General features: G+C 37.0%; 1 protein-coding gene across 8 annotated transcripts in view; it reads left to right on the top strand.

Moving 5' to 3' along the window:
* Positions 1–24,570, top strand: part of LOC127417368 (liprin-beta-1-like) — a 69,229-nt gene that overhangs the window by 35,783 nt on the left and 8,876 nt on the right. For 2 of the 8 annotated variants that reach the window (XM_051657357.1, XM_051657356.1), the window contains exons 7-20: positions 591–683; positions 903–995; positions 6,215–6,332; positions 9,229–9,273; positions 11,664–11,725; positions 11,816–11,900; positions 12,740–12,879; positions 16,430–16,530; positions 17,035–17,094; positions 17,313–17,373; positions 20,518–20,550; positions 21,485–21,653; positions 23,005–23,146; positions 24,332–24,463. In XM_051657357.1, coding sequence (XP_051513317.1) covers positions 591–683; positions 903–995; positions 6,215–6,332; positions 9,229–9,273; positions 11,664–11,725; positions 11,816–11,900; positions 12,740–12,879; positions 16,430–16,530; positions 17,035–17,094; positions 17,313–17,373; positions 20,518–20,550; positions 21,485–21,653; positions 23,005–23,146; positions 24,332–24,463 — 1,334 coding nt within the window. The remainder of the gene's footprint in view (positions 1–590; positions 684–902; positions 996–6,214; positions 6,333–9,228; positions 9,274–11,663; positions 11,726–11,815; positions 11,901–12,739; positions 12,880–16,429; positions 16,531–17,034; positions 17,095–17,312; positions 17,374–20,517; positions 20,551–21,484; positions 21,654–23,004; positions 23,147–24,331; positions 24,464–24,570) is intronic. The other 6 variants (XM_051657362.1, XM_051657361.1, XM_051657364.1 and 3 more) reach the window with 4 other exon arrangements.

The raw sequence follows: 24,570 nt of genomic DNA, 5'->3' as shown, positions 1-24,570 counted from the left end.
TTCACTGTGTGTTTACGACTGGAGGCTGTTCTGTTTATTGAATCATAAATCCACAGCTGAATGCAAGACATCCTCACAAAGAGCTTGTGAGTGCTGAATGGAAGCTGCTGTCACTAGATTCTTGTTTTTCACATGTAAAGACATTTGCAAGGATTGAATGCTCCCTCTGTTTGTTAAATAAAGCTTATCAGACATGTGATAAGACTTCTCTTTTAAGCTTTTTTTTTTTTTTTTGGACAAAATAGTTTATGATGCATGTATGGGTAGTTGACGTAAAATTTAAATTGCTGTGTGACATGCTATACAAAAAGTTTGTACTTTTAAAAAAAATTGTTTTTCACAATGCAGGACAATTTGAAGGTCAGTTTTAAGGCAATGAAGAAAAAAATGAAAAAGGGGGAAAATTGTTACCTTAAATGTGTAAATGCTATTTGTCCACAATTATAAGTCACTTGTAAGTCATTGAAATATTAATATTATTAACATAACTTAATGTTACTACTATTAACAATATTAAGTTATTGTTGCTAAATGGTTTGGGAATAGTTGTAAAAAAAAAAAAAATGTCTTTCTTTTTTCTTTTTTGTTAGGGTTTTATTTTGGAGATTAATGAACTGAGATATCGTGTGTCTGAGATGGAGAGTGAACGGTTACAGTACGAAAAAAAATTGAAGTCCACTAAGGTGAGTTTGATGATCGAATCTCTAGTTCCATGCTAGTGGAATGACAATACTTGAAAACTTTAAGCTGTCTAAAGTAAAGCTTGGCATTGCATTTTCTCTTCTGCTCTTGTTTCTTTACCATTACTGAACTCATGCATATCTCTGTCACCTTTCTTGTCTTATCTTTAAGCATATCTCTTCTATTTTCCTTTCTTCCTTGGATAACCTCTCTACCGCTAGTCGCTAATGGCCAAACTCTCTAGCCTGAAACTCAAAATGGGCCAGATGCAGTATGAGAAACAGAGGAAGGAACAAAAAATCCAGGCACTCAAGGTCGGCATGTGTCCGGGTGACTGCTTGTGGATGTGAACCAAGACCTTTTATTTATTTATTTTTTCACTGTCTTTTTCCTTGTTGCCATTTTTTATGTAGCCCTTTTGTTTAAACAACAGTGTCAGTCAACAGTTTGGATACACCTACTCATTCTTTACCATTTAAAATGTGAAAACTAGTAATAATAAAGTCATGAAATGCCACAGAGGTATTCAAATGTAGAAACAGTTTTATATTTGTATACAAAACTAATTTCAAGAAATTAGGCATAAGCAGTTAACTCAATGTTAAAGTTTTTTATGATCATGAGAAACAAGTCGAGTGTGTCCAAACCTTTGATTGGTAGTTTACACGTACACATACACACATCTGAGTACCATTTACTCATCATGTTTTACTGGTTGTCACCACACATTTAGTTGTCTTCATTTGAATGAGAGCTCCACAGAGTATTATAGCCGTCCGTTTTGCACCATTAAAAGGGTACAGACAAAGTTCTCATCATGATTTGAAAGCTGCTCTTTAAATCTTCCTTCCTCTACAAGCAGTGACTTTGTGGCACCATTTTAAGATCTCAGCATGTTTAATTAACCACAGGTATGCTTTAGTGTGAGGGTGTACTTGATGTTTAAGCTGAGAGAGAGTCATTTTCAGGCAGCTATTTAATACAGCTATTGAAGCTATTTCTGTTGCAACTACATACTGTACCATACTGTTAAGACACTTAACACACTTTTAATATGTTTTTAATATCCACGTATGCTATCCATCGAAACCGCTGATAAATGAATTTCTCTCCCTCACTGTGTCTTTAAATTTTGTTCAGCATGTCACTGGTTCTACCCACAACATGGGTTATATATTAGATCTGGTGTTATCTTATGGGTATCTAACTTAGAGATCTTAGAAATTGGCATCTCTGACCATTGTTCAATAATGTTTGAGTCTGTCTCTACCTGTCCTCTCACTACTACTACTCTGTCTTTACGTCACTCCCGGTCCATTCACTCATCTACTGCCAATTTTTTTTTTCAGAATTTTATTTATCGCATTTTACTGATGATGTCGCAGATAAAGTCAGTACTGAATCACTGGTTGAAGCTTTCAATAAATCTTGTACTTTCTCTCTTGATAATGTCGCTCCGCTCAAGCCAAGGAGAATTAAGGGCGTTTCACAGCCTTGGCTAAATGATGTCACCCATGCTCTCAGACAAGAGTGTAGAAAAGCGGAGCGCAAGTGGAAAAGAGACAAGCTTCAGGTCTATTTTGACATCTTAAAGGTGTCATTAACAAACTGTCAAAGAGCAGTGAAAGAAGCAAAAGCTGATAATGCAAATCGACCAAAAATATTGTTTAATACTATCCGTTCTGTCTTAAACCCTATGAGAGATGCTTTTTTGGATGCTACTCAAGAGACCTGTAACGAATTTTTAAACTTTTTACTCACAAAATCGAGCATATTAAAGGTGCTGTTGTACCTTTACAATTTGATCAACCACTAATACCTTCCCTGTCCAGCTCCCTGACTCACTTTGAACCAGTTTCGTCAGAACAGTTAGCAGATGTAGTCTCAAAGATGAAGTGTTCCAATTAGAAGCTGGATATTCTAACTCTGCACCTTTTTAAAGATGTTTTTACAACTATTAGTTCCAGTGTGACAGCAATAGTTAATAGCTCCTTAGCTAATGGAGTTGTTCCAAGCAGTTTTAAGCATGCAATTCTACATCATTTGTTAAAAAAGCCTTCTTTGGATCCAGCAATACACAATAATTATAGGCCAGTCTCTAAATTGCCTTTTATTTCCATGTTCTTGGAGAGAGTTGTTATTCGCAGCTTTACTCCTATCTAAATACATTTGACATTTTAGACACATTTCAGTCTGGCTTCAGACCCTTGCACAGCACTGAATCTGCATTGCTCAAGGTTACTAATTATATTTTTCTTTCCATGGAAGTCTTATTAGATCTTAGTGCCGCGTTTGGCACTATCGACCATAACATTCTTCTGAATCGTCTCGAGTGTAGGGTTGGCATCCAGGGTATGGCCCTTTCTGGGATGTTTTCTGTAAATGTAGGGAATTTCTCTTCTACATCGGCTCATTTATCATGTGGCGTCCCTCAAGGGTCAATTTTAGGACCCTTATTATTTTCCTTGTATATGTTACCTCTGAGCTCTATTTTCCAGAATTACAGCATATCCTATCACTGTTATACTGACGATTCCCAATTTTACTTACCAGTGAGCTTAGACAAGAAGTGTTCATTTGATAACATCCTAAATTGCTTCGAAGATAGTAAAAATTGTCTAGCAAACAATTTTTTACAATTAAACGAAAACTGAAGTTCTGATTTTAGGTCCCCCATGTCCTCATTACCTGGCCTGGCTGCCCAGATAGGTCCTCTGTCGTCAAATGTACAAGATAATGTAAGAAGTCTTGGAGTGATTTTAGATTCATCATTACTTTTTAATAAGCAAATTAGTGCCGTTGTCAAGGGTAGCTTTTTCCACCTGAGATCAATTGCTAAAGTCAAACATTTTCTTTCCAGCAAAGACTTGGAAATTGTGATCCACTCACTAATTTCATCAAGGTTAGACTATTGTAACTCATTGTACATTGGCCTCCCTCAAACTGCGTTATCCTGCCTACAGCTGGTTTAAAATGCAGCAGCTAGACTTGTGACAGGGTCAAGAAAGAGGGATCACATTACCCCTGTATTAGCGTCTCTACACTGGTTTCCCATTAAATTCAGGGTCGATTTAAAAATTAAAGTATGAATATATATAATTATGTCATTGTATATTTATTTGATTGATTTGTAAAGCACTTTGAGTCAACTTCTGTTTTTAAATGTGCTTTATAAATAAAGGTTGACTTGACTTGACACTTAGTTTGAGACATCAAACTTTGTTTGAGCTCTACATGACTGTGTTACACTGTAGTTCCTTTGTCTTTGTGTATTGTCAAACACTTCTCTCCCACCCTGCCTGTACTTTGAAATCTTGAGTAATGTGTTGTTGAATGTGGCCATTGTATTTATCTATTAGCAATAGACAGATATCTTGGTTTGGCCGATATTTTGAGATTACCTGTATAGGTTGATCATTGCATGCTTGGCCGAATTTCCAATATTGTCAAAGGATAATGGAAATTTTTCTGTTTTCAGTTCTTTTGTTGGTGGTTTTTGAGTAAATATTGTGTATAATAAGTGCTAATTTAATTTCAGCAAGTTTGTGTACATTTCAATTATGTAATAAATGAATTATTATTTATTATCATAATTAAAATTGGATTGTACCTACACTTGAAGCCAGAAGTTTACATACACCTTAGCTAAATACACTTAAACTCAGTTTTTCAAAATTCCTGACATTTAATCGTAGAAAACATTCCTCGTCTTAGGTCATTTAGGATCACTACTTTTATTTTAAGAATGTGAAATGTCAGAATAATAGTAGAGAGAATGATTTATTTCAGCTTTTATTTCTTTCATCACATTCCCAGTTGGTCAGAAGTTTACATACACTGTGTTAGTATTTGGTAGCATTGCTTTTAAATTGTTTAATTGGGTCAAACGTTTTGGGTAGCCTTCCACAAGCTTCTCACAATACGTTGCAGTAATTTTGGCCCATTCCTCCTGACAGAACTGGTGTAACTGAGTCAGGTTTGTAGGCCTCCTTGCTCGCACATACTTTTTCAGTTCTGCCCACAAATTTTCTGTTGGATTGAGGTCAGGGCTTTGCGATGGCCACTCCAATACCTTGACTTTGTTGTCCTTAAGCCATTTTGCCACAACTTTGGAGGTATGCTTGGGGTCATTGTCCATTTGGAAGACCCATTTGCGACTGTGCTTTAACTTCCTGGCTGATATCTTGAGATGTTGCTTCAATATATCCATATAATGTTCCTTCCTCATGATGCCATCTATTTTGTGACGTGCACCAGTCCCTCCTGCAGCAAGGCACCCCCACAACATGATGCTGTCACCCCCCATGCTTCACAGTTGGGATGGTGTTCTTCGGCTTGCAAGCCTCACCCTTTTTCCTCCAAACGTAACAATGGTCATTATGGCCAAATAGTTCCATTTTTTGTTGAACCAGACCAGAGGACATTTCTCCAAAAAGGGAGATCTTTGTCCCCATGTGCACTTGCAAACTGTAGTCTGGCTTTTTTACGACGGTTTTGATGCAGTGGCTTCTTCCTTGCTGAGCAGCCCTTCAGGATATGTCGATATAGGACTTGTTTTACTGTGCATATAGATACTTGTCTACCTGTTTCCTCCAGCATCTTCACAAGGTGCTTTGCTGTTGTTCTGGGAATGATTTGCACTTTTCACACCAAGCTACACTGATCTCTAGGAGGCAGAATGCATCTCCTTCCTGAGCGGTATGATGGCTTCGTGGTCCCATGGTGTTTATACTTGCGTACTATTGTTTGGACAGATGAACGTGGTACCTTCCGGCATTTGGAAATTGCTCCCAAGGATGAACCAGACTTGTGGAGGTCCACAATTTTTTTTCTGAGGTCTTGGCTGATTTCTTTTGATTTTCCCATGATGTCAAGCAAAGAGGCACTGAGTTTGAAGGTAGGCCTTAAAATACATCCACGGGTACACCTCCAACTGACTCCAGTTTGCCAATTAGCCTATCAGAAGCTAATTGGCTAATTACCTAAAGGCTTGACATAATTTTCTGGAATTTTCGAAGCTGCTTAAAGGCACAGTTAACTTAGTGTATGTAAACTTCTGACACACTGGAATTGTGATATAGTCAATTAAAAGTGAAACAATCTGTCTGTAAACAATTGTTGGAAAAATTACTCGTGTCATGCACAAAGTAGATGTCCCAAACGACTTGCCAAATCTATAGTTTGCTAATATGAAATCTGTGGTTAAAAATGAGTTTTAATGACTTCAACCTAAGTGTATGTAAACTTTTGACTTCAACTCTATATCAGAATTACACAAGCCGTCTGTCACCGTGTGCTCTAGATAGTGGACATTGAAAAACATTGATTGACCACTGCTCTTAATCTTGATCATTCTTATTTTTATAGTAGGAAAACTGTAACTTTCATGTCTACAGAGCTTTCTGACAGAAATTAGTAATTGCATGGCAGTGGATTATGGGGTGTTTAACCTGTAAAGTTTGTTGGTGGTCCAGGCTACTGTATGTATACACAATTCAGAATTTTTTGTGAGATCTGTGTGTTTTGTGTTCAGGAGGAGCTGGTTACATTGAGAAAGCAGCTGGATGGCAGAGATGGCGAGCTGAGAAAGTTGCAGGATGAGACAGGGTTCAGATCCCCAATGCCTGCAGGCCTAGACAGCACAGAGAGAGGTGGGTCACGCATAGACGCTATTATTTTCACTTAGTAATCACAGTGTTGCCTGCCGCAACATGCCCTTCAGGGGTTTTGTTTTGTCTAGTCACTGTACCTGTGATGCTGTACTGACGCATTTAAGCTAAAAGCTGGGGTAGATCAAGCTTTATTGATTTTTAAATGTTTATGTTTTTGATGTTTTTTTTGTTTTGTTTTTTTTTTCTTGCTTTTTTGTTTCATTTTACGTTGGTTTGTTTAGCTTTGTTTTGCTATTTTGTATTTATATTATGTTCTGATTTTGTTAGGGGTTCTAGCCCGAAGGGCTGAAACCCTATTGTATTTGTCAGGATTTTTATTATTATTATTATTATTTTTGGGGCGCTATAACTTAAGAAATCCTAATTGTGCAACTCCCTCAAAGCAGTTGAATTAACTCTAGAACCGTATAGGATAAAAAAAATTTTTATTTCTGTGAATCCATCAGTACCTCCAAATCATTTGGTTACATTTCCACAAAAAAAAAAAAAACATTTAAATTTTTTTGAAAAACCTACTTTTTCAAACTCGTCTTAGGCTGTTTGCCCGATTTGCACGAAATGTTTTATACATTATCTACAGACATTCCTGACAAAATCTATCAAAATAATTTTGATATATTAAATCGTTCAGAAGATATTAGCTGATAGGTTTTTGGGTAAGGCCTATAATCTTATCTTGTGAGCACATATTTTAAACTTAACAAAACTTAGTATACGTGCTCAAAAGAACATTCTGAGGTAACATGCAAAATTTTATCAATTTGGCATGGCTATAACATAAGAAATACCTAATTTCTCAACTGTATTTTAGGCAATCATACCCATACAAGGCTATTGTAATGTTTGTTTACCAGAGGGAGCCACATCGCAGTAAATCATTGAATGTCTTCAAAGAGTAAAAAAGGGAAATATTAAAATATCTTGCCACAGCCATTTATTGTAAATGAGATAAATAAAAATAATAATATTAAAATATTTATAGCTGGTTTATATATTCAGAATGCGCTGATGGTTAAATAATTAGATTTTTACCTCAGAAATATTTCCATGTTCATAACTGTGTAACAGTCTTTTACACACTCAACGGATTTCCCATTTATTTATCATAAAAGGTGTTTCCTTGTCATCTCAAGTTTATTATTTGTTTTAGATCTGTATACGAAAAGGTTAATTAGTGTTCGACAAAGAAGCGCTTGGTGCTAACCTGACACCAGTACTTGCTCACACTGCAAAGCTTAATGCACAGATCCTATCTGTCATATCCCATTTTTTTTCCCGCCTGTTTTCATTTAAGACATATTTGACTGTTTACAGACTTTTTACAGAGTGTGCGTTCCCGTGCTGTTAAAAAAAATGCAGCGTGTTTTATCTACTATAAACCGCCCTGTAATAATTAACCTATTAATCGCCTTCAAACTGACATGTTGGTAAAAAGCCTGTAAAAGCAGCACCTGTCAGCAATGTTGGTCAACAATAGACACCAGAAAGTGTAGCTTTGTAACTTCAGATAATGCTGACTGTTTTATGCTGCTGACTTCACCCCACAAACCATGGATAAATATGGACGGATGCTGCTGAGTTCAGCTTTGTATCATTCAAAACTGTTAGCATCCATCTGACCAGAGTAAGTTCATTGTTGTTACTTCTTCCACGATTAAAATGTATTATGTTAATGTTGCCTTTGTATACCCATAAAATGTGTTATTTCTCCATAAAACAATTTAACCATGAACAGAACTTAGCCAATGACACATGCAAAAATATAAAACATTTTAACTTTCGCAGTGTGTTCTGCAATAGATGCAAAATAGTTTTCATGAACAAGCGTGACTAGCAGAGGTGCCTCCATATACCGCCTTTGCCATTCTATGACCCTGCTCTATTTAAACATGGATCTTTTAGCCTGCACATGATTTTTCATCTATTGGTGCAATAAATATTAACTTTATTTGATATAATCTGTTACCCTTATTTTTTATTTATTTATTTGACATCCATGATTATTTATCAAAATAATATTTTTATTGTGCGACTGTTGGGCACAGAAACAATGTGCTGCTTTTTTCATGCATTTATTTTGTTATAATACTTTTTGCTTGCGCTTTAAGCAACACATTAATCATGCAGTAACACACTAATGTCAAATCAGAGACCCTCTCCTTGAAATCCGAACACAATTGGTCAAAAGATATATATTACCTAATGTTCATGGTATTGGTGTCTTTTAATAGTTGTGCCTATATTTCTTTGACTGCTTTAAGATTCCTTGGGTCATGCCGAGGACACTGATACTCAATTTGCCACAACTAGATTTTTTGAATTTTGAATTTCACTGAAAACCTACCTTTTCGAACTCCTACTAGGCCGTAAGCCCAATTCGCTCGAAATTTGTCAAAAGCTTTTTAATAGACTAAATGGTTCTCGAACAGCACTTTGAATTAGATGGCAAGATGCCAAAAAGCATCAGAGGCTGTATCTCGGTGATGCTTTGCTGTATTGATGTGGAATTTTGAGTTTCTCATTGGCATCAAACCCTGACAGCACCACACAAATTAGGTGCCAACTATTGGTCAAAAGTTATCATGAAATGTTTTGTTTTGTGTGTTGATTTTGTGTTGTGTTATTTTTGTTTTTTGTTGTGTATTGTTTTTTGTTTTTGTTTTTTGTGTTTTTGTTTTGTTTTGTGTGTTTGTTTTGGTTTTTTGCTTTTGTTTTATGTTGTGTTGTGTGTTGTGTGTGTGTGTGTGTGTGTGTGTGTGTGTGTTGTTATTTGATTTTTTCTATGTCTTTTGCTGTGTAACATTTTGGTGTATATTGGTGTTATAACACATTCAATAACATAAGCCATTCAATATCATTACTCTGTTTTAAACAGTTTTCCATAATGAGGAAACATTTAAAAAGAGGCTCAAAGAGAAACGTAAGGGGACTCTATGTCTGCCTTCTACACATCTCTTTTTCCATTTTATTTTTAAATCTTTGTACTATTTTTGTCATCTTTATTCCTCTGTTTCCTGTGCCTGCATGTTTGGGCATGGTACTCATGAAGTGTGCTTCTCTATGACCCAAATCCAAGTGAATTACAGAACATATCCCAGTCTTAAAGGAAGTTAATGGATTTAAAATGCAAAATTATATGTCTAGAACAGGGAAATTAAATCTTGCAAAAAATCAACACCGGGTATTCACAACATCTCTGGCCCTTTTGTGTTCGTTAAAAATTTTGGATAATTTAAAGCTACACTATGTTATGATTATTTGTTATGACTTTTGTTTCATTAATGATCATGTACACCACATCTTCCAAACTATGTAATTGCCTTACCCCAATTCACTATGGTAACTGGTAAGCCTATAATAATTATTTCTATTTTAGAGTTGTTGGGACGGATTTGGCAGGAAATTGCATACTTCCGTCAGTCATCCGTGCGCGTTTACATCATGACCGTAAATAAAAAAAAGATAGTCCAGCTATAGAGCACGTGTATATGTGTGGTGATAATAATAATAATTTAATAATTTTATTTATCACATATTATACATTTTGCACATATACAGTGAAATTCTTTTTTTTTTACATATCCCAGCTAAGCTGGGGTCAGAGTGCAGGGTCAGCCATGATATGGTGCCCCTGGAGCAGATAGGGTCAAGGGCCTTGCTCGAGGGCCCAACAGTGGTATCATGGCGGTGTTGGGGCTAGTCAGTAACCCAGAGCCTTAACCGCCAAGCCACCACTGCCCCTGAGGTGTGGTGGTATTTTGAAGCTGAAAGCTTGTAGCCACAACCAATGAATGACATTGACCATAGATCATTCAAAAAGGCAACCCTCTCGGGAATCACTCATTTTCAAAATAAAGAAACCTCGAACTGAAAAGGGAAAGCGACAGAGCCCGTAATAAAACGTGCAACGACATCGGATTGGCTTTTCAGAGTTGGCGACAACCCAGAGATGTTATTCTTGTTCATCAGGTAAGATATTTTATTGGACAGATAGTTAGCCAGGTAGCTCTCTTAGAGCGGTAGATCATAAGATGGCGTTAGCCCCTCTAATGTGCCATTTTATTATGGATTGTGGTACTGCAGTGCTTGATTTTATTTTCAAGGAAGGACAGTGGAAAATTAAACTTTATGCTGGTAACAATGCTAATCTCTAAACCAGTTAATACCTTTGTTTATTTGCCTGCTAGCTAAGTTTTAATTTCCACTGTGTGACTTTATCTGATTTGACTTGCAATTGTTATGTCTAATGTCATCGTTGCCTAACTTTTGTAACACCGTTTATTTTAAAATAATTGTTTTCAGTAAGTAAAAACAACAGCAGAAGATGTGCTACTTACCTGCTCATAAGACATATTTTTGGGATATTCGTCTTTTTCTTCCTTTCGTTATTTATTTACTTATTGAGGGGAGAGGGCAAATTTAGTTGTCGTTAGTGACATTCGCTCCGATAAGATGATCTCCTGTAACCATGGTTACACCTGTACACCTCAGACCATCAGATTCATCCGCACAGAAGAGCAGAGCCAAAGCCCAAGTCATGTAATTACCTAAACAATGTTTCTCCGCAAGTAACTTGCAGTTTAATGCTTCAACTGCTAGAGGGCCAAAAGTTACATAGTGTAGCGCAGCTTTCAGCTGCCAGTAAAAGTGTAGTACTCTCACCCATTTTAAACAAATGTAATAATTTAAATGTTCAAACAATAATACATCAGATGTACAGTATACACCACATACATCCAGAGAATTTCTCAGATTTTCCCCAAAAAACAGTACAGAAAATGTGCATAAAAATCTGCATATTCTTTCTGTGCCTGATAACTATTAATTTAAGTACAGCGTTCTAAAAAAATCTCGTTACGTTTTCGTCATGAAAAGAGACAGATTGTGGTAGCCATTCGGCATGTCACATTCACATTATTGTCTGTGTGTTGTTCTTTGCCTGTCCCCTTGTTCTGTAACACCTCCTGTATCCCAAAGCTAGTTTCTTCACCTCACTTCCTCCATTCCTTTCCCTCCATTATTACTAGCAGTGCATTGCCCCATAACCATTCTCCACATGTTCACACTCCTCATGACCTCACAGGCTGGATGTCCACTCTTACCTGTGGCTGCATACACATGTTTTAAACCCAACAGTCTCCTCCTCACTTTCATTGTGTACATTTATCATGTTTCACAGAAGGTCACTGTTATTTCAGCTCACTGTGTCTACTGTTTATTTGATTCTAAATTTCAGGCCTGAGGCCTAATGTTGCTTTGCCCTTTAGGCTTAATGAAATGTCTGTAGTTTACTAAGCCTGTGCCTTGCAGATATGGAAGTACAGAAGATGAAGAAAGCAATGGAGTCGTTGATGGCAGCAAATGAGGAGAAGGTAGATTTAGGTCATGAGATTCAATTTCCTTTGCTTTTGGAATTCATAAAGGAACTTGGTATTTAATGTCACCAATGGTGCTTTGTCTAGGATCACAAGATTGAAGAACTACGACAGTCACTGTTGCGTTACAAGAAGGTGCAAGAGATGGTGATGTCTGCACAAGGGAGAAAAGGTGATTTTTCTTTTTTTTTTTTTTTTTAGGTTTTCATTAAAAATATGCAAAAAAAAATAACAATTCAGAAGTGATGGCATGAAGTGTGTTTTGGACCCACTGAAAAACACCTCTACCATGTAGTGAAATTTGAATGTTACACTTAAAAGACAACTGGGTGAATCTCATGAAACCTGTCAAGAACATGTTCCGGTTATATTTCAGCCCACAGTAAAAGGAAAGAAATATGATGACAATAAGCATATTTTAGGGCCTTTAAGATGTTTTGTATTGTGACATTGTTTTCATTTAATTAAAACAAGCAAATTTTTACATAATACAATAAAATTAACTGAGAATGCATAGCGAATAATCAAAATTACAAAAGAAAAATTGGCCTGAAGCCTCCACACGCGCTATGTCTCCGTGGAAGCGCGCTCAACAAGCCACGTGATAAGATGCGTGGGTTGATGGTCTCAGACGCAGAGGCAACTGGGATTCGTCCTCCGCCACCCGGATTGAGGCGAATCACTACACGACCACGAGGACTTAAAAGCGCACTGGGAATTGGGCATTCTAAATTGGGTGAAAAAGGGGAAAAATCCAAAAAACAAAAACAAAAGAAAAAATTACTCAAAAGTGCAGTCAAATACTTTACAGTAAAAAGGTGTCAAAATATATTTTTTTCCCTTTGATTCTGGAGGGAAATGTGAACTGAACATGTTTTTTGTGAAAATCACACAATTAGTTAAATGACATAATGTGTTGATAAGTGACAGGCTGTATTTGCACTCATGACACTATGTGGGATTTTGCCCAAACTAATGATCGAGAACTCCCGCTACTGTCTTTCTCATCAGATAAGGTCAAAGAAGGAGACAGTGATGAAAGCAATAGCGACAGCTCCCTCTCCATGTCCACCGCCCTTTCCATTTCCATGGACACAGAGAGGTCTTTACTTACGTACACAGACGAAGTGGCCTTGAGAGATCAAGATGAGGTACAATATTCTATTCAGACCAGCTTGAAATGTAAATAATCTTTGCCTTGAGGATATATCATTCACTATTGCCAGTTTGTCAGCACTGCAGCCTAGAATTATTCTTAATTTAGAGCAACTCTGTTTGATTGACAGTCCAGCTAAGTAGTGTTGATAGTGTTTATTCAGGCTAAAGGCAAATCTGAACACTTGCAGGACACATAGCATGTCAACCTGTGGCTCACATGCTGATGTCACAGACAATCCAAGATGAGAAAGTCACTTGTCATGAAGTCATCATGGTGGCGTCCAGTGGTTAGTCAGGAAAACTGTGGATACATTTCAATATATCAGAATCAGCTTTATTGCCAAGTATGCTTACACATACAAGGAATTTGTCTTGGTTACAGGAGCTTCCAGTGCACAAACAATACAGCAACAAGACAGAGATAATAATAAAAAAAAATAGAATAAAAATAAAAAGTGAATAGAAAATAAAGGATATATAGAAATACACAATAGGACTATATATATATATATATATATATATATATATATATATATATACACATACACATACACTTCCGGTCAAAAGTTTTGAAGCTCTTCACCGAAATGTTTCTCATGATCTTAAAAATCTTTTGATCTGAAGGCGTATGCTTAAATATTTGAAATTAGTTTTGTAGACAAAAATATAATTGTGCCAACATATTAATTTATTTCATTATAAATCTAAAATTTAGTAATAAAAAAAAAAGTTTTTGAAATTGATGACTTGGACCAAATAATAAAGAAAAGCAGCCAATAATTGCCCAACATAGATGGGAACTCCTTCAATGTTGTTTAAAAAGCATCCCAGGGTGATACCTCAAGAAGTTGGTTGAGAAAATGTCAAGAGTACATTTCTGCAAATTCTAGGCAAAGGGTGACTTTGAAGATGCTAAAATGTAACACAGGTTACCGTTTTGTTTAGTCATAACATAATTCCCATAGATCCATTTATATTATTCCATAGTTTTAATGACTTTACTATTATTCTAAAATGTGAAAAGAAAATTATAATAAAGAATGAGAAAGTGTTTCAAAACTTTTGACCGGTAGAGTGTGTGTGTGTGTGTGTGTGTATATGTGTATATATATATATATATATATATATATATATATATATATATATATATATATATATATATATATATATATACCATTTGCCATTTATTTTCACATAGTTGTTTGGCTTCTTTTTAAATCATAATGATCACCCACAGAAATCACCCAAATGGCCCTGATCAAAAGTTTACATACCCTTGAATGTTTGGCTTTGTTACAGACACACAAGGTAACACACACAGGTTTAAATGGCAATTAAAGGTTAATTTCCCACACCTGTGGCCTTTTAAATTGCAATTAGTGTTTGTTTATATAATCAATGAGTTTGTTAGCTCTCACGTGGATGCACTGAGCGTTCTAGATACTGAGCCATGGGAAGCAGAAAAGAACTGTAAAAAGACCTGCATAACAAGGTAATGGAACTTTATAAAGATGGAAAAGGATATAAAAAGATATCCAAAGCCTTGAAAATGCCAGTCAGTACTGTTCAATCACTTATTACGAAGTGGAAAATTCGGGGATCTCTTGATACTAACCAAGGTCAGGTAGACCAAGAAAGATTTCAGCCACAACTGCCAGAAGAATTGTTCGGGATACAAAGAAAAACCCACAGGTAACCTCAGGAGAAATACAGGCTGCTCTGGAAAATTACGGTGTGGTTGTTTCAAGGAGCACAATATGACGATACTTGAACAAAAATGAGCTGCATGGTCGAGATGCCAGAAAGAAGCCTTTACTGCGCCAATACCACAAAAAAGCCCGGTTACAATATGCCTGACAACACCTTGACACACCTCACAGCTTCTGGCACACTGTAATTTGGAGTGACGAGACCAAAATAGAGCTTTATGGTCACAACCATAAGCGCTGTGTTTGGAGTGGGGTCAACAAGGCCTATAGTGAAAAGAATACCATCCCCACTGTGAAGCATGGTGGTGGCTCACTGGTGTTTTGAAGGTGTGTGAGCTCTAAAGGCACGGGGAATCTTGTGACAATTGATGGCAAGATGAATGCAGCATGTTATCAGAAAATACTGGCAGACAATTTACATTCTTCTGCACGAAAGCTGCGCATGGGACGCTCTTGGACTTTCCAGCACGACAATGACCCTAAGCACAAGGCCAAGTTGACCCTCCAGTGGTTACAGCAGAAAAAGTTGAAGGTTCTGGAGTGATCATCACAGTCTCCTGACCTTAATATCATCGAGCCACTCTGGGGAGATCTCAAATGTGCGGTTCATGCAAGACGACCAAAGACTTTGCATGACCTGGAGGCATTTTGCCAAGACGAATGGGCAGCTATACCACCTGCAAGAATCTGGGGCCTCAAAGACAACTATTACAAAAGACTGCACGCTGTCATTAATGCTAAAGGAGGCAATACACAGTATTAAGAACTAAGGGCATGCAGACTTTTGAACAGGGGTCATTTCATTTTTTTCTTTGTTGCCATGTTTTGTTTTATGATTGTGCCATTCTGTTATAACCTACAGTTGAATATGAATCCTATAAGAAATAAAATAAATGTGTTTTGCCTGCTCACTCATGTTTTCTTTAAAAATGGTACATATATTACCAGTTCTCCAAGGGTATGCAAATTTTTTAGCACAACTGTATATACGTAGGAACAATATACAAATACAAATCTGTTATATACAGAAGCAAGGGAATGTAATGGCAGAAGAGGTAGGGTATGTTGGATAAATATAAATAGACTAAGCTGTGTATTGCACATAATTATTGCTCAATGGGGCAGTTTTAACTGTTCATGAATCACTGTTCAATGAATATCCTGAGGGAAAAAACTGTTCCTGTGCCTGACGGTTCTGGTGCTCAGTGCTCTGTAGCGCCGTCCAGAAGTCAACTGTTCAAAGAGGTAGTGGGCAGGGTGAGTGGGGTCCAGAGTGATTTTTCCAGCCTTTTTCCAGTTCTTGAAGGGAGGGCAGGGGGCAACCAATAATCGTCTCAGCAGTCCGAACTGTCCTTTGTAGTCTTCTGATGTCTGATTTCGTAGCTGCACCAAACCAGACAGTTACTTAAGTGCAGAGGACAGACTCAATGACTGCTGAGTAGAACTGTATCAGCAGTGCCTGTGGCAGGTTGAATTTCCTCAGCTGGTGAAGGAAGTACAACCTCTGCTGGGCCTTTTTCACAATGGAGTAAATGTGGGTCTCCCAATTCAGGTACTGTGAGATGGTAGTGCCCCGGAACCTATATTTTGTTATAAACTTCTAAAATACTGTATTATTATGCTTAAAGTAAATAAATTGTATTAATAGTTTTATATTCTATTGTTGCAGATTTAATTACATCATCACAGTGTTTAAAATTCAGGCATATTCCTGAATTGTTCATGGTCCCCAGTTTGAAGCATGATGGTTTACAGAAGGCTGAATAATCTTAGTGGTTTAATCACTGCTGTTAATTTACCTTTGCATCTTCTCTCCATGATCTATTGTGTGTAGGTGACTACTTTTGTTAGTACACTCCAAGTGCCATCACTCACAGTATCATCCCCGGCCAAAGCAGACGGTGGTCTAGTCTTGGAACAAACACAGTCATCAAGGTACTGTCTTAGTTCAGTACAACAACATTCAACATTTCTGAGGTTTTTATTTATGATGACCATATGTGGAACACAGGACAAGCAAACAATCTTTTATATTTTAGCTGTGGCTCTAAGTTTTCATCCCAAAGCATCCCACCTAAGCATTACATCCTGTTTGTTAGCACTTCCAAAGCCTTTTCCTCTCGTGTTTTATTTTATATTAGTGTCCCAAGTCTTTCCTCATCCATTTTTTTTATTTTTTTTTTTATTTCAATGCCTGTTTTATGTGAATCATTATCAGTAGTCCAATGCCTTTTCTTTTCTTCTCTTCAGTTCAATAACATGTGGCCTCCTCATGCCTTCCCATTATTCTATAGCATTTTATAGTGTTTTGTCACTTTGTCAACTTTACCCATGTTAGCACACTGCATGTCATTCTGCACTATTGCCTTGTGTGCACTTCACCCATCATGCTTTGCCACCACCTTTGCATCCCAATGCTTGTGTGTTTGTCCTTTGTAGTGATAAAGAGAGTCAGGAGCCAACTCAATCACAGGAGACCACATTACATGACAGTCCCGAGTGAGTATGTGTGTCTGGTGGCATATGGTTACAAAAATGGCACATTTTGAAATGCCATTTTTTGAGTAATCTGAAATGCCACTATTGTGAATCAAACTGTGATTTTGACATCTTAACATAGTGGTTTGATACCTTGGAGTATATCTGGACGTTTTTGTGAGTGGTTGTGATGATAACAGTGTTTTTTTTGTTTGTTTGTTTTTTCCCCCATGTCTTAGAACTCCAGAGGTCACAAGATCAGAGAACCATAGTAATCTCGATGGAAGAGCCATTGAAAAGGTGAATTAATCTCAAGAGGATCTTTAACTTAACTGAACAAATACTTAAAAAAAACATAAGTATTTTTGTGTACAGCCAATGTTAAGTACAGGGTTCCCACTGTCATGGAAAACCTGGAAATATCAGAAAAAGGAAAAAAAAAAAAAAAACATGTGCATGTACAGTATATGATTTCCCGAATTTGAGTCCACTTGTGAAAAGGTTTCTTTTTGCATTTTTCTTTCATCATTTATTTTTCATTACAAATGATATTACCAGCATAACAGTTTCAGTGAAAAATGTGTGCAAAACCCGATGATTATGATATAATCATGATCCTGTCTGTGAATTTTCACAGAGCATCTTAAGTGCTTTTTTGTACAAAATGAGTTAACACAGTTAATGTCACAAATTTGCTTATTTGATTACTGTTCACAAAATTGTGTGGAATCTTAAATATTTCTTATATTATGTCATACATTTTTCAAAATCACGCAGAGGGGTAATCACTAGCATGCAAGCGACATCGAGAGAGCCATAAGCAGAGCGTGTGTAAAGCTTAGCCTCTGGAGTCACTGCGTGCATGGAGAATGTCATTATTTCTGAAAGAATGTAAAATTTTAAAACAAATATAAAATAACGTAGTGCAATTCTTACATTAATACATATATATTTGATTAAGGTAGCATTGAAACGAGTGTATCCACATTTGTAACGTTCCTTTTTAATTGCATCCATTCATATTTAAATCAATAAGCATCCAGTCAAACTCTAAATGATCCAGCGTGGAGATGACTGAAAATAAATTCATCATCGTTCCTTGAGCTTGGGAAGAAGACACTCTCTACTGGATTTTATCTTAACTTCCAAAACTTTAATGCAACGGCATGATATATGCGGCTGTATGACATACGCCACTTTTAATGGCGTATGCAGGTCAGTTTTTTTTTTTTTTTTTTGCTGTGTTAGCAAAGAGTGCTTACTACCTATTATTTAATTTGCTGTAATGCCAATAAAATAAACATGCATATTTGCTTGCTGTAGCCTAATATTGAGTCGCAAAAATAATTATTAATATGAGTAACCTACTGGCATCTATGTAAATAGCAATAATTAATCATTTATTCATCTGGAAGGTTTTGTATGGAGTGTGAACATTTACAGTTTGTAGTAGATACCCTTTAAAAAAATTTTTTTGTCTTGAATGAAGGGGTTAAATTGAGATTTCGGAGGTGTGGAACCTTAAAATCATGTGATTGCTGTTATAACATACATTCAATAAAATATATGCGTGTCTTAATATGTATACAGTATATTCATAGGCATATTCCTATTTAATAGAATATAATTTTTTCTCTTAGATGAATCTCTTTGGGATTCTGTTATATAATTTGTCTGACATTATTTAACTTAATTGTGAAAATAGTTATTAGATTTAGGATAGTATATTAAATGACAAAAAAAAAGTAATAATGATATCAGATGCATTTTATGCATTTTATAAAAATCATAAGACAGGTGGGACAAGTTTATCTTCTTGCCCGAGGTAAGGCGTCGTCTTGCTTTGAACATATCCAATTATTTTACAATTTAAAAGTAGGCTAAATGCACATTCTTAGGGGATATACAGCTTTGAAATTAACTAAGCAAAATAACTACTGCATATTGATCTTAGAAATGGGTGAGCAATTGATTCCATAATGTATTTTGCAATTTTTATAAATTAGAGATCTGACCACAGAACAATAGAGAAGCGGAACATGAGTCTGTAAGTGGGTGTGCACGTCTCGCGCCCCTCTTGAATAGCTGCCTCTACCAGCATGCGGAACTGACTAGAGCAAAGCATAATGAACTTGAAAGGTTTCTGAGCAAGTATACTTATGAAATGGAGCCAAAAAGTTTGAAATGTGTCAAACAAATACCGTGTTGGAGCATAAAAGAAATACAATAGATTGACAAACAAGCAATGGTGCCAGACCGTTGCAGCCCAATTTAAGCCTTAACTGAATATATGGCTCCAGATGGCACTAACTGCATTTAAATTTGTTATTAATAACAATAAAATGTAAAATAATAATATTATTATTATAAGCCTATTATTATAACCTATGGGGGGAGGGGGGGGTTGTAGCCTTACCCTGCGCCTATGGAGAGAGGAGCAGGCTAGTTTTTCGCACCTGCATTCCAATCTACATCTTGATGTAATCCTTCCTCATGATCACACAGCATGTTTTCATCAGCTGAATGGGAGGCTAAACACTATTTTATGCTTTTTGGGATTTTACCTTTCCTTTAATGTGTAATATAGCTGTTTGTGCATGTAAAAGGTCTGCAAAGTTACAAAGCACAAAGTCCACACCAAAGGGAGTTACTCTCTCCCACAGAAAACACTGCTCCTGAACTGCCTGAAATGCCTGGTTTGCAATCCAGCCATTACTTCAGTGACTTTGCTATGTCACTATGTAACACATTTGCATAATCCCACCTCGGGAGCTGAAATTCGGTTATGGTAAGGGCCGTTACATTTCTGACACACACTCTTAAGTGATTGACCAATCACAACAGAGTGGGCCAGCTGACCAATCAGAGAAGACTGGGTTGGAAATCTCAAGGATTAATAGTGGTGTTTTCCTTATTACATCACATGTTGTTCTGTCATCCGCGCAGCCTGACCGAAGCAAAGCAGCGCGTTTACTTGAGCGATTAACGAAAGTGAAGCGCTGCCGGCTCATGATGTGCGAATGGCTTGCACACGCTGCACATGTCTGTTGGGTATACTGCAGTCTCGTCACATTTTAACTTTTTGTTTAGCCTCCCATTCAGCTCATGAAAACACGCTGTGTGATCATGAGGAAGGATTACATCAAGATGCAAACTGGAATGTGGAATTTATATAAATAAAATAGTCTTCTCCACTCTCGCCGTTGCTAGCATGCCAGTGATTACCCCTACGCGTGCCAGCATTGTGCCATACGTTGCTGACCCCTGGTCTAGATATTGCTTTTTGTAAGTGCAATAATTTAAAAAATCTGTATCAAGTAATCAAGAATGACTGGAAATGTCATGGCAATTCATTGGTCAAAAGGTGTGGGAGCCCTGTAAGTCATATGTAATATAGAGTGAGATAATGCAACATCATTTCTGTTGTATGAATTTTCATTTTAGAGGCTATTGGCAGTAGAACAGAGACCAGCAGAGGTAATTCTGATCATTATTCTTTGTCACAAATACTATTGTATTCCTCTTAAAGGGATAGTTCACCCAAAAATGAAAATTTTCTCATCATTTACTCACCCTCATGCCATCCCAGATGTGTATGACTTTCTTTCTTCTGCAGAACATAAACGGAGATTTTTAGAAGAATATTTCAGCAATATAATGCAAGTGAACAGGGTACAAAACTTTGAGCTCCAACAGCACATAAAGACAGCATAAAAGTAATCCATATGATCCCAGTGGTTAAATCCATGTCTTCAGAAGCGATATGATAGGTGTTGGTGACTTTTTTTTTACAATAAATCTCCACTTTCAAACAGCCCTCCAAAGCACTCTTCTCTCCTAAGAGTTCTTCTTTTGTTTTTGGCGATTTGTATTCTTGTGCATGTCGCCAGCTACTGGGCAGGAAGGAGAATTTATAGGACTTAAATATTTATGTTTCTCACCCCAAATCGATTAGATCACTTTAGAAGACATGGATTTAACCACTAGAGCCATATGGATTACTTTTATGCTGCCTTATGTGCTTTTTTCAAGTAATTCACTTGCATTGCATGGACAAACAGAGCTGAAATATTCTTCTAAAAATCTTCGTTTGTGTTAGGCAGAAGAAAGAAAGTCATACACATCTGGTATGACATGAGGGTGAGTAAATGATGAGAGAATTTTCATTTTTGGGTGAACTATTCCTTTAAATCATACTTAAATCATAACTTTTTGTAATAAGTTGCATCACAGTGGTTCAGACCGGCTTTTTTATTCTTTAAAGGTCCACAAAATTTACATCTTTCATGCCTTTAGTGTTTATAATATATTAGCTTGATATGAACATAGTGCTTTCATGCAGTCCTTGTGTTACACACAAGTTCCTGGTGTTGAGACAGAGTTCCTTAAATGGTTCCTCTTGCTCTTGTAGAGCAAAGCATTTGATGAGTTCAACAAGATCACAACTCTACCACCCACGTCCCCAACCTCCTCTCGTACTGAGGATGACAGCTTTGGCACCAGGAAAGCCAGATCTTCCTTTGGACGGGGATTTTTTAAGATTAAAAGTGGCAAGAGGACTGCCAGTGCACCAAATCTGGGTACAATTATCTTAATTTTACATGATACATGATACGCTCTTAGTCTATTACACTCAAATTCCTTGGCAACCTGTCTGCACTCTGTTTCCTTTCTGTACTGTGGTGATGACGCATGCGTGTTATTTTTCATATGAAGACCAAGGCCTGAGTGCAAGCGCTCCAATGCTAGGTACAGTACAGACACCACTTTACAGACTAGACCTGCCGTATGGCCTCTCTGGAGAAAGATAAAGCAACAACTGGATGTGTCTTCTGTGTGTCTTTGTTTTTTTTCTCAAAGACAAAACCTCCCCTCATTGAATGCCTACTCCAAATAACCCTTTCTATTACGGTTTCAAATAGACTGCAAATTTAAAGGAATAAATATTCACCCAAAAAATTAAATTATTTACTCACCGACTTATATCTGCTTCTCATCCAAAGTTATTGAATGGCATCAGATGGCTTGGAATATAGCATAGAATACATATAGACCACTTTCATTGAAACTTTATGGCTTTTGTTTTTTTGTTTTTGGAAGCTTGAATGCTCCAGTCCACGTTCATTTAAATTTTATGGAAACGAGTGACCAGCAAAGTCTTCAGAATTTCTTCTTTTGTGTTCACTCACTGAAAAATGACAATTCAGTCATTATTTACTCCCCTTCATGTTCTTCCAAACCTGTGTGACTTTCTCTCCTCTGTGGAACACAAAAGGAGATGTTACTGACAACCTCAGTCACCATTCACTTCTATTGAATCTGCAGGCTGCCATTCTTAGTATGTCTGTATTTTGTTCCAAGGTAGAAAGTTATACGGGTTTGGAATAACATGAGTATGAGTAAATTACTTAATGATTAACACATTGACTGTTGTGACAGGGACAGTTCTTTACATACCCCTCACATTTAGAATACTGTAACAGTGTATGTTCAGGCTGGATTTAGTGTGCCATTTGATTACAGAGTTGTTATTAGTTCTGTTGTGTTTACTTGCTTGTCTGCATGTGACTTTGTTCTATGTCCTACTGTTCCACCCCTAAAATAATAAACCCTGTCCAGTTGTTTCTTAAGTCCAGACGAGAAATCATCTGCAATCTTACTCCATGATGCCGATTCCAGGAGTTCTAGGAAAACACTGTCATTTTAGGACTTTATTTCCTTTGCGCTTGCTGTTTGTCTTGATATTTTTACTGCTCTGGTCTCCAACTGAATGACTGCCTTGTTTTTTCTCCCTTCCCATAATCCTTGGTTTATTTGATGCTCGGCTGACCATGCAGACTGTCCTGGGACAGCATGGTATTGTGGGTAGTGTCGTTTTCTGTGGTGACAACAGGACTTTCTCTTTTCTTGCGTATGTGTTTGTTTGCACAGCTGAGACTGAGCGGGAAGGCACTGACCATCTGGATCTAGCAGGCATGCCGCAGAGGTCAACACCCAGTGACAGCACACACACTCTCCCCACTTCCCCCGAGGGCAAGAAAAAGTCAAAGGGAATCAAAGCACTCTTTGGAAAGTGAGTATGAAGCAACAGATCTGCAATATTGTCATTTTAGGACAATTCTGTGTTATATTTAATGGTTAGCACATTTCCTATCTTAGATTTAAACTTGTACAAGGATAGTTGATGCAAAATTTCAAGCAGTGACAGCAGTGTCTACTATACTCCATCAAAAAAAAAAAAAAATTTTCTCCCCTTTTCTCCTAAATTTGGTATGCCCAATTCCCAACGCGCTCTAAGTCCTCGTGGTGGCGTTGTGACTTGCCTCAATCCGGGTGGTGGAGGACGAATCTCAGTTGCCTCCACGTCTGAGACCATCAATCCACGTGTCTAATCACCTGGCTTGTTGAGCGCTTTACCGTGGAGACAGCACGTGTGGAGGCCCACACTATTCTTCGCGGCATCCACACACAACTCACCACGTGCCCCACCGAGAGCGAGAACCACATATTATAGTGATCACGAGGAGGTTACCCCATGTGACCCTACCCACCCTAGCAACCGGGCCAATTTGGTTGCTTAGGAGACCTGGCTGGAGTCCAGGGGTGGTAGTTAGCATCTTTGCTCACTGAGCTACCCAGGCCTCCACCAAAAAAATATTTTAACTTTTTTTTTCCCGATAAACATACTTTTTTCTTCTTTTTTTACCTCATATTAATTTGACTACATAGAATATTTGTAATTTTTTAATTCATTAGTCACGCTGCAGGACTGTTTAGGTAAACTACAAAAAAGATCAAATTGTTATTTAAAAAATGGTAAAAAAAAAAAAAAAAAAAAAAAATCAAAAACATTCAAGATATTCAAGACTTTCCCAGTAAATAATATGCATTTTAACCATAAAATCTCAATGTTAAAAAAACTATCCCTAGACAGATTTAGTGTGCTTCATTTTATTTAGAAAGCTTTAATTTAAATAATAACATTAAAATTATAACATGTATTTTCGGATAACATTTTAACCTTAAAGCTGAAGTGGATAACGTTTTCAGTGTTAAAGTATTTTCACCTATCCCAGCTTTATCCAGAGACAACTACAGTATAAGTAAGCCATTCATAGGTTAATTTTTTAAACTCTGTGTCTCTGTGGTGATTCCTCTTTTTGTTTGAGCAGCCCAACCAATGATGAGTTGGGGGCTTAACTATCTGTTTGTTCGATCAACAGCAAATCTACTAATGACTTTCTCCTCTCATCCAAAGGCTCAAAAGGAGTCAATCAACCACATTTAACCTGGATGATAATCTATCTGAGAGTGAGTTTAAACGGGGAGGAGTCAGAGCCACAGCTGGTCCAAGACTGGGCTGGTCACGTGACTTGCAGAACACTAACAGGTCAGTAATCACAGAGCACGGAATGTTGGTTTGTAGAGCTAATTTATATGTTGCCAGAATTAAATGTTTGTACTATATGTAGTTCCTTTGGAAAAAAATGGCATATA

The sequence above is a fragment of the Myxocyprinus asiaticus genome, chromosome 26 (assembly GCF_019703515.2).
Source record: "Myxocyprinus asiaticus isolate MX2 ecotype Aquarium Trade chromosome 26, UBuf_Myxa_2, whole genome shotgun sequence".
NCBI classification, from domain to species: domain Eukaryota; kingdom Metazoa; phylum Chordata; class Actinopteri; order Cypriniformes; family Catostomidae; genus Myxocyprinus; species Myxocyprinus asiaticus.
This window is presented reverse-complemented; position numbering and strand designations above follow the sequence as displayed.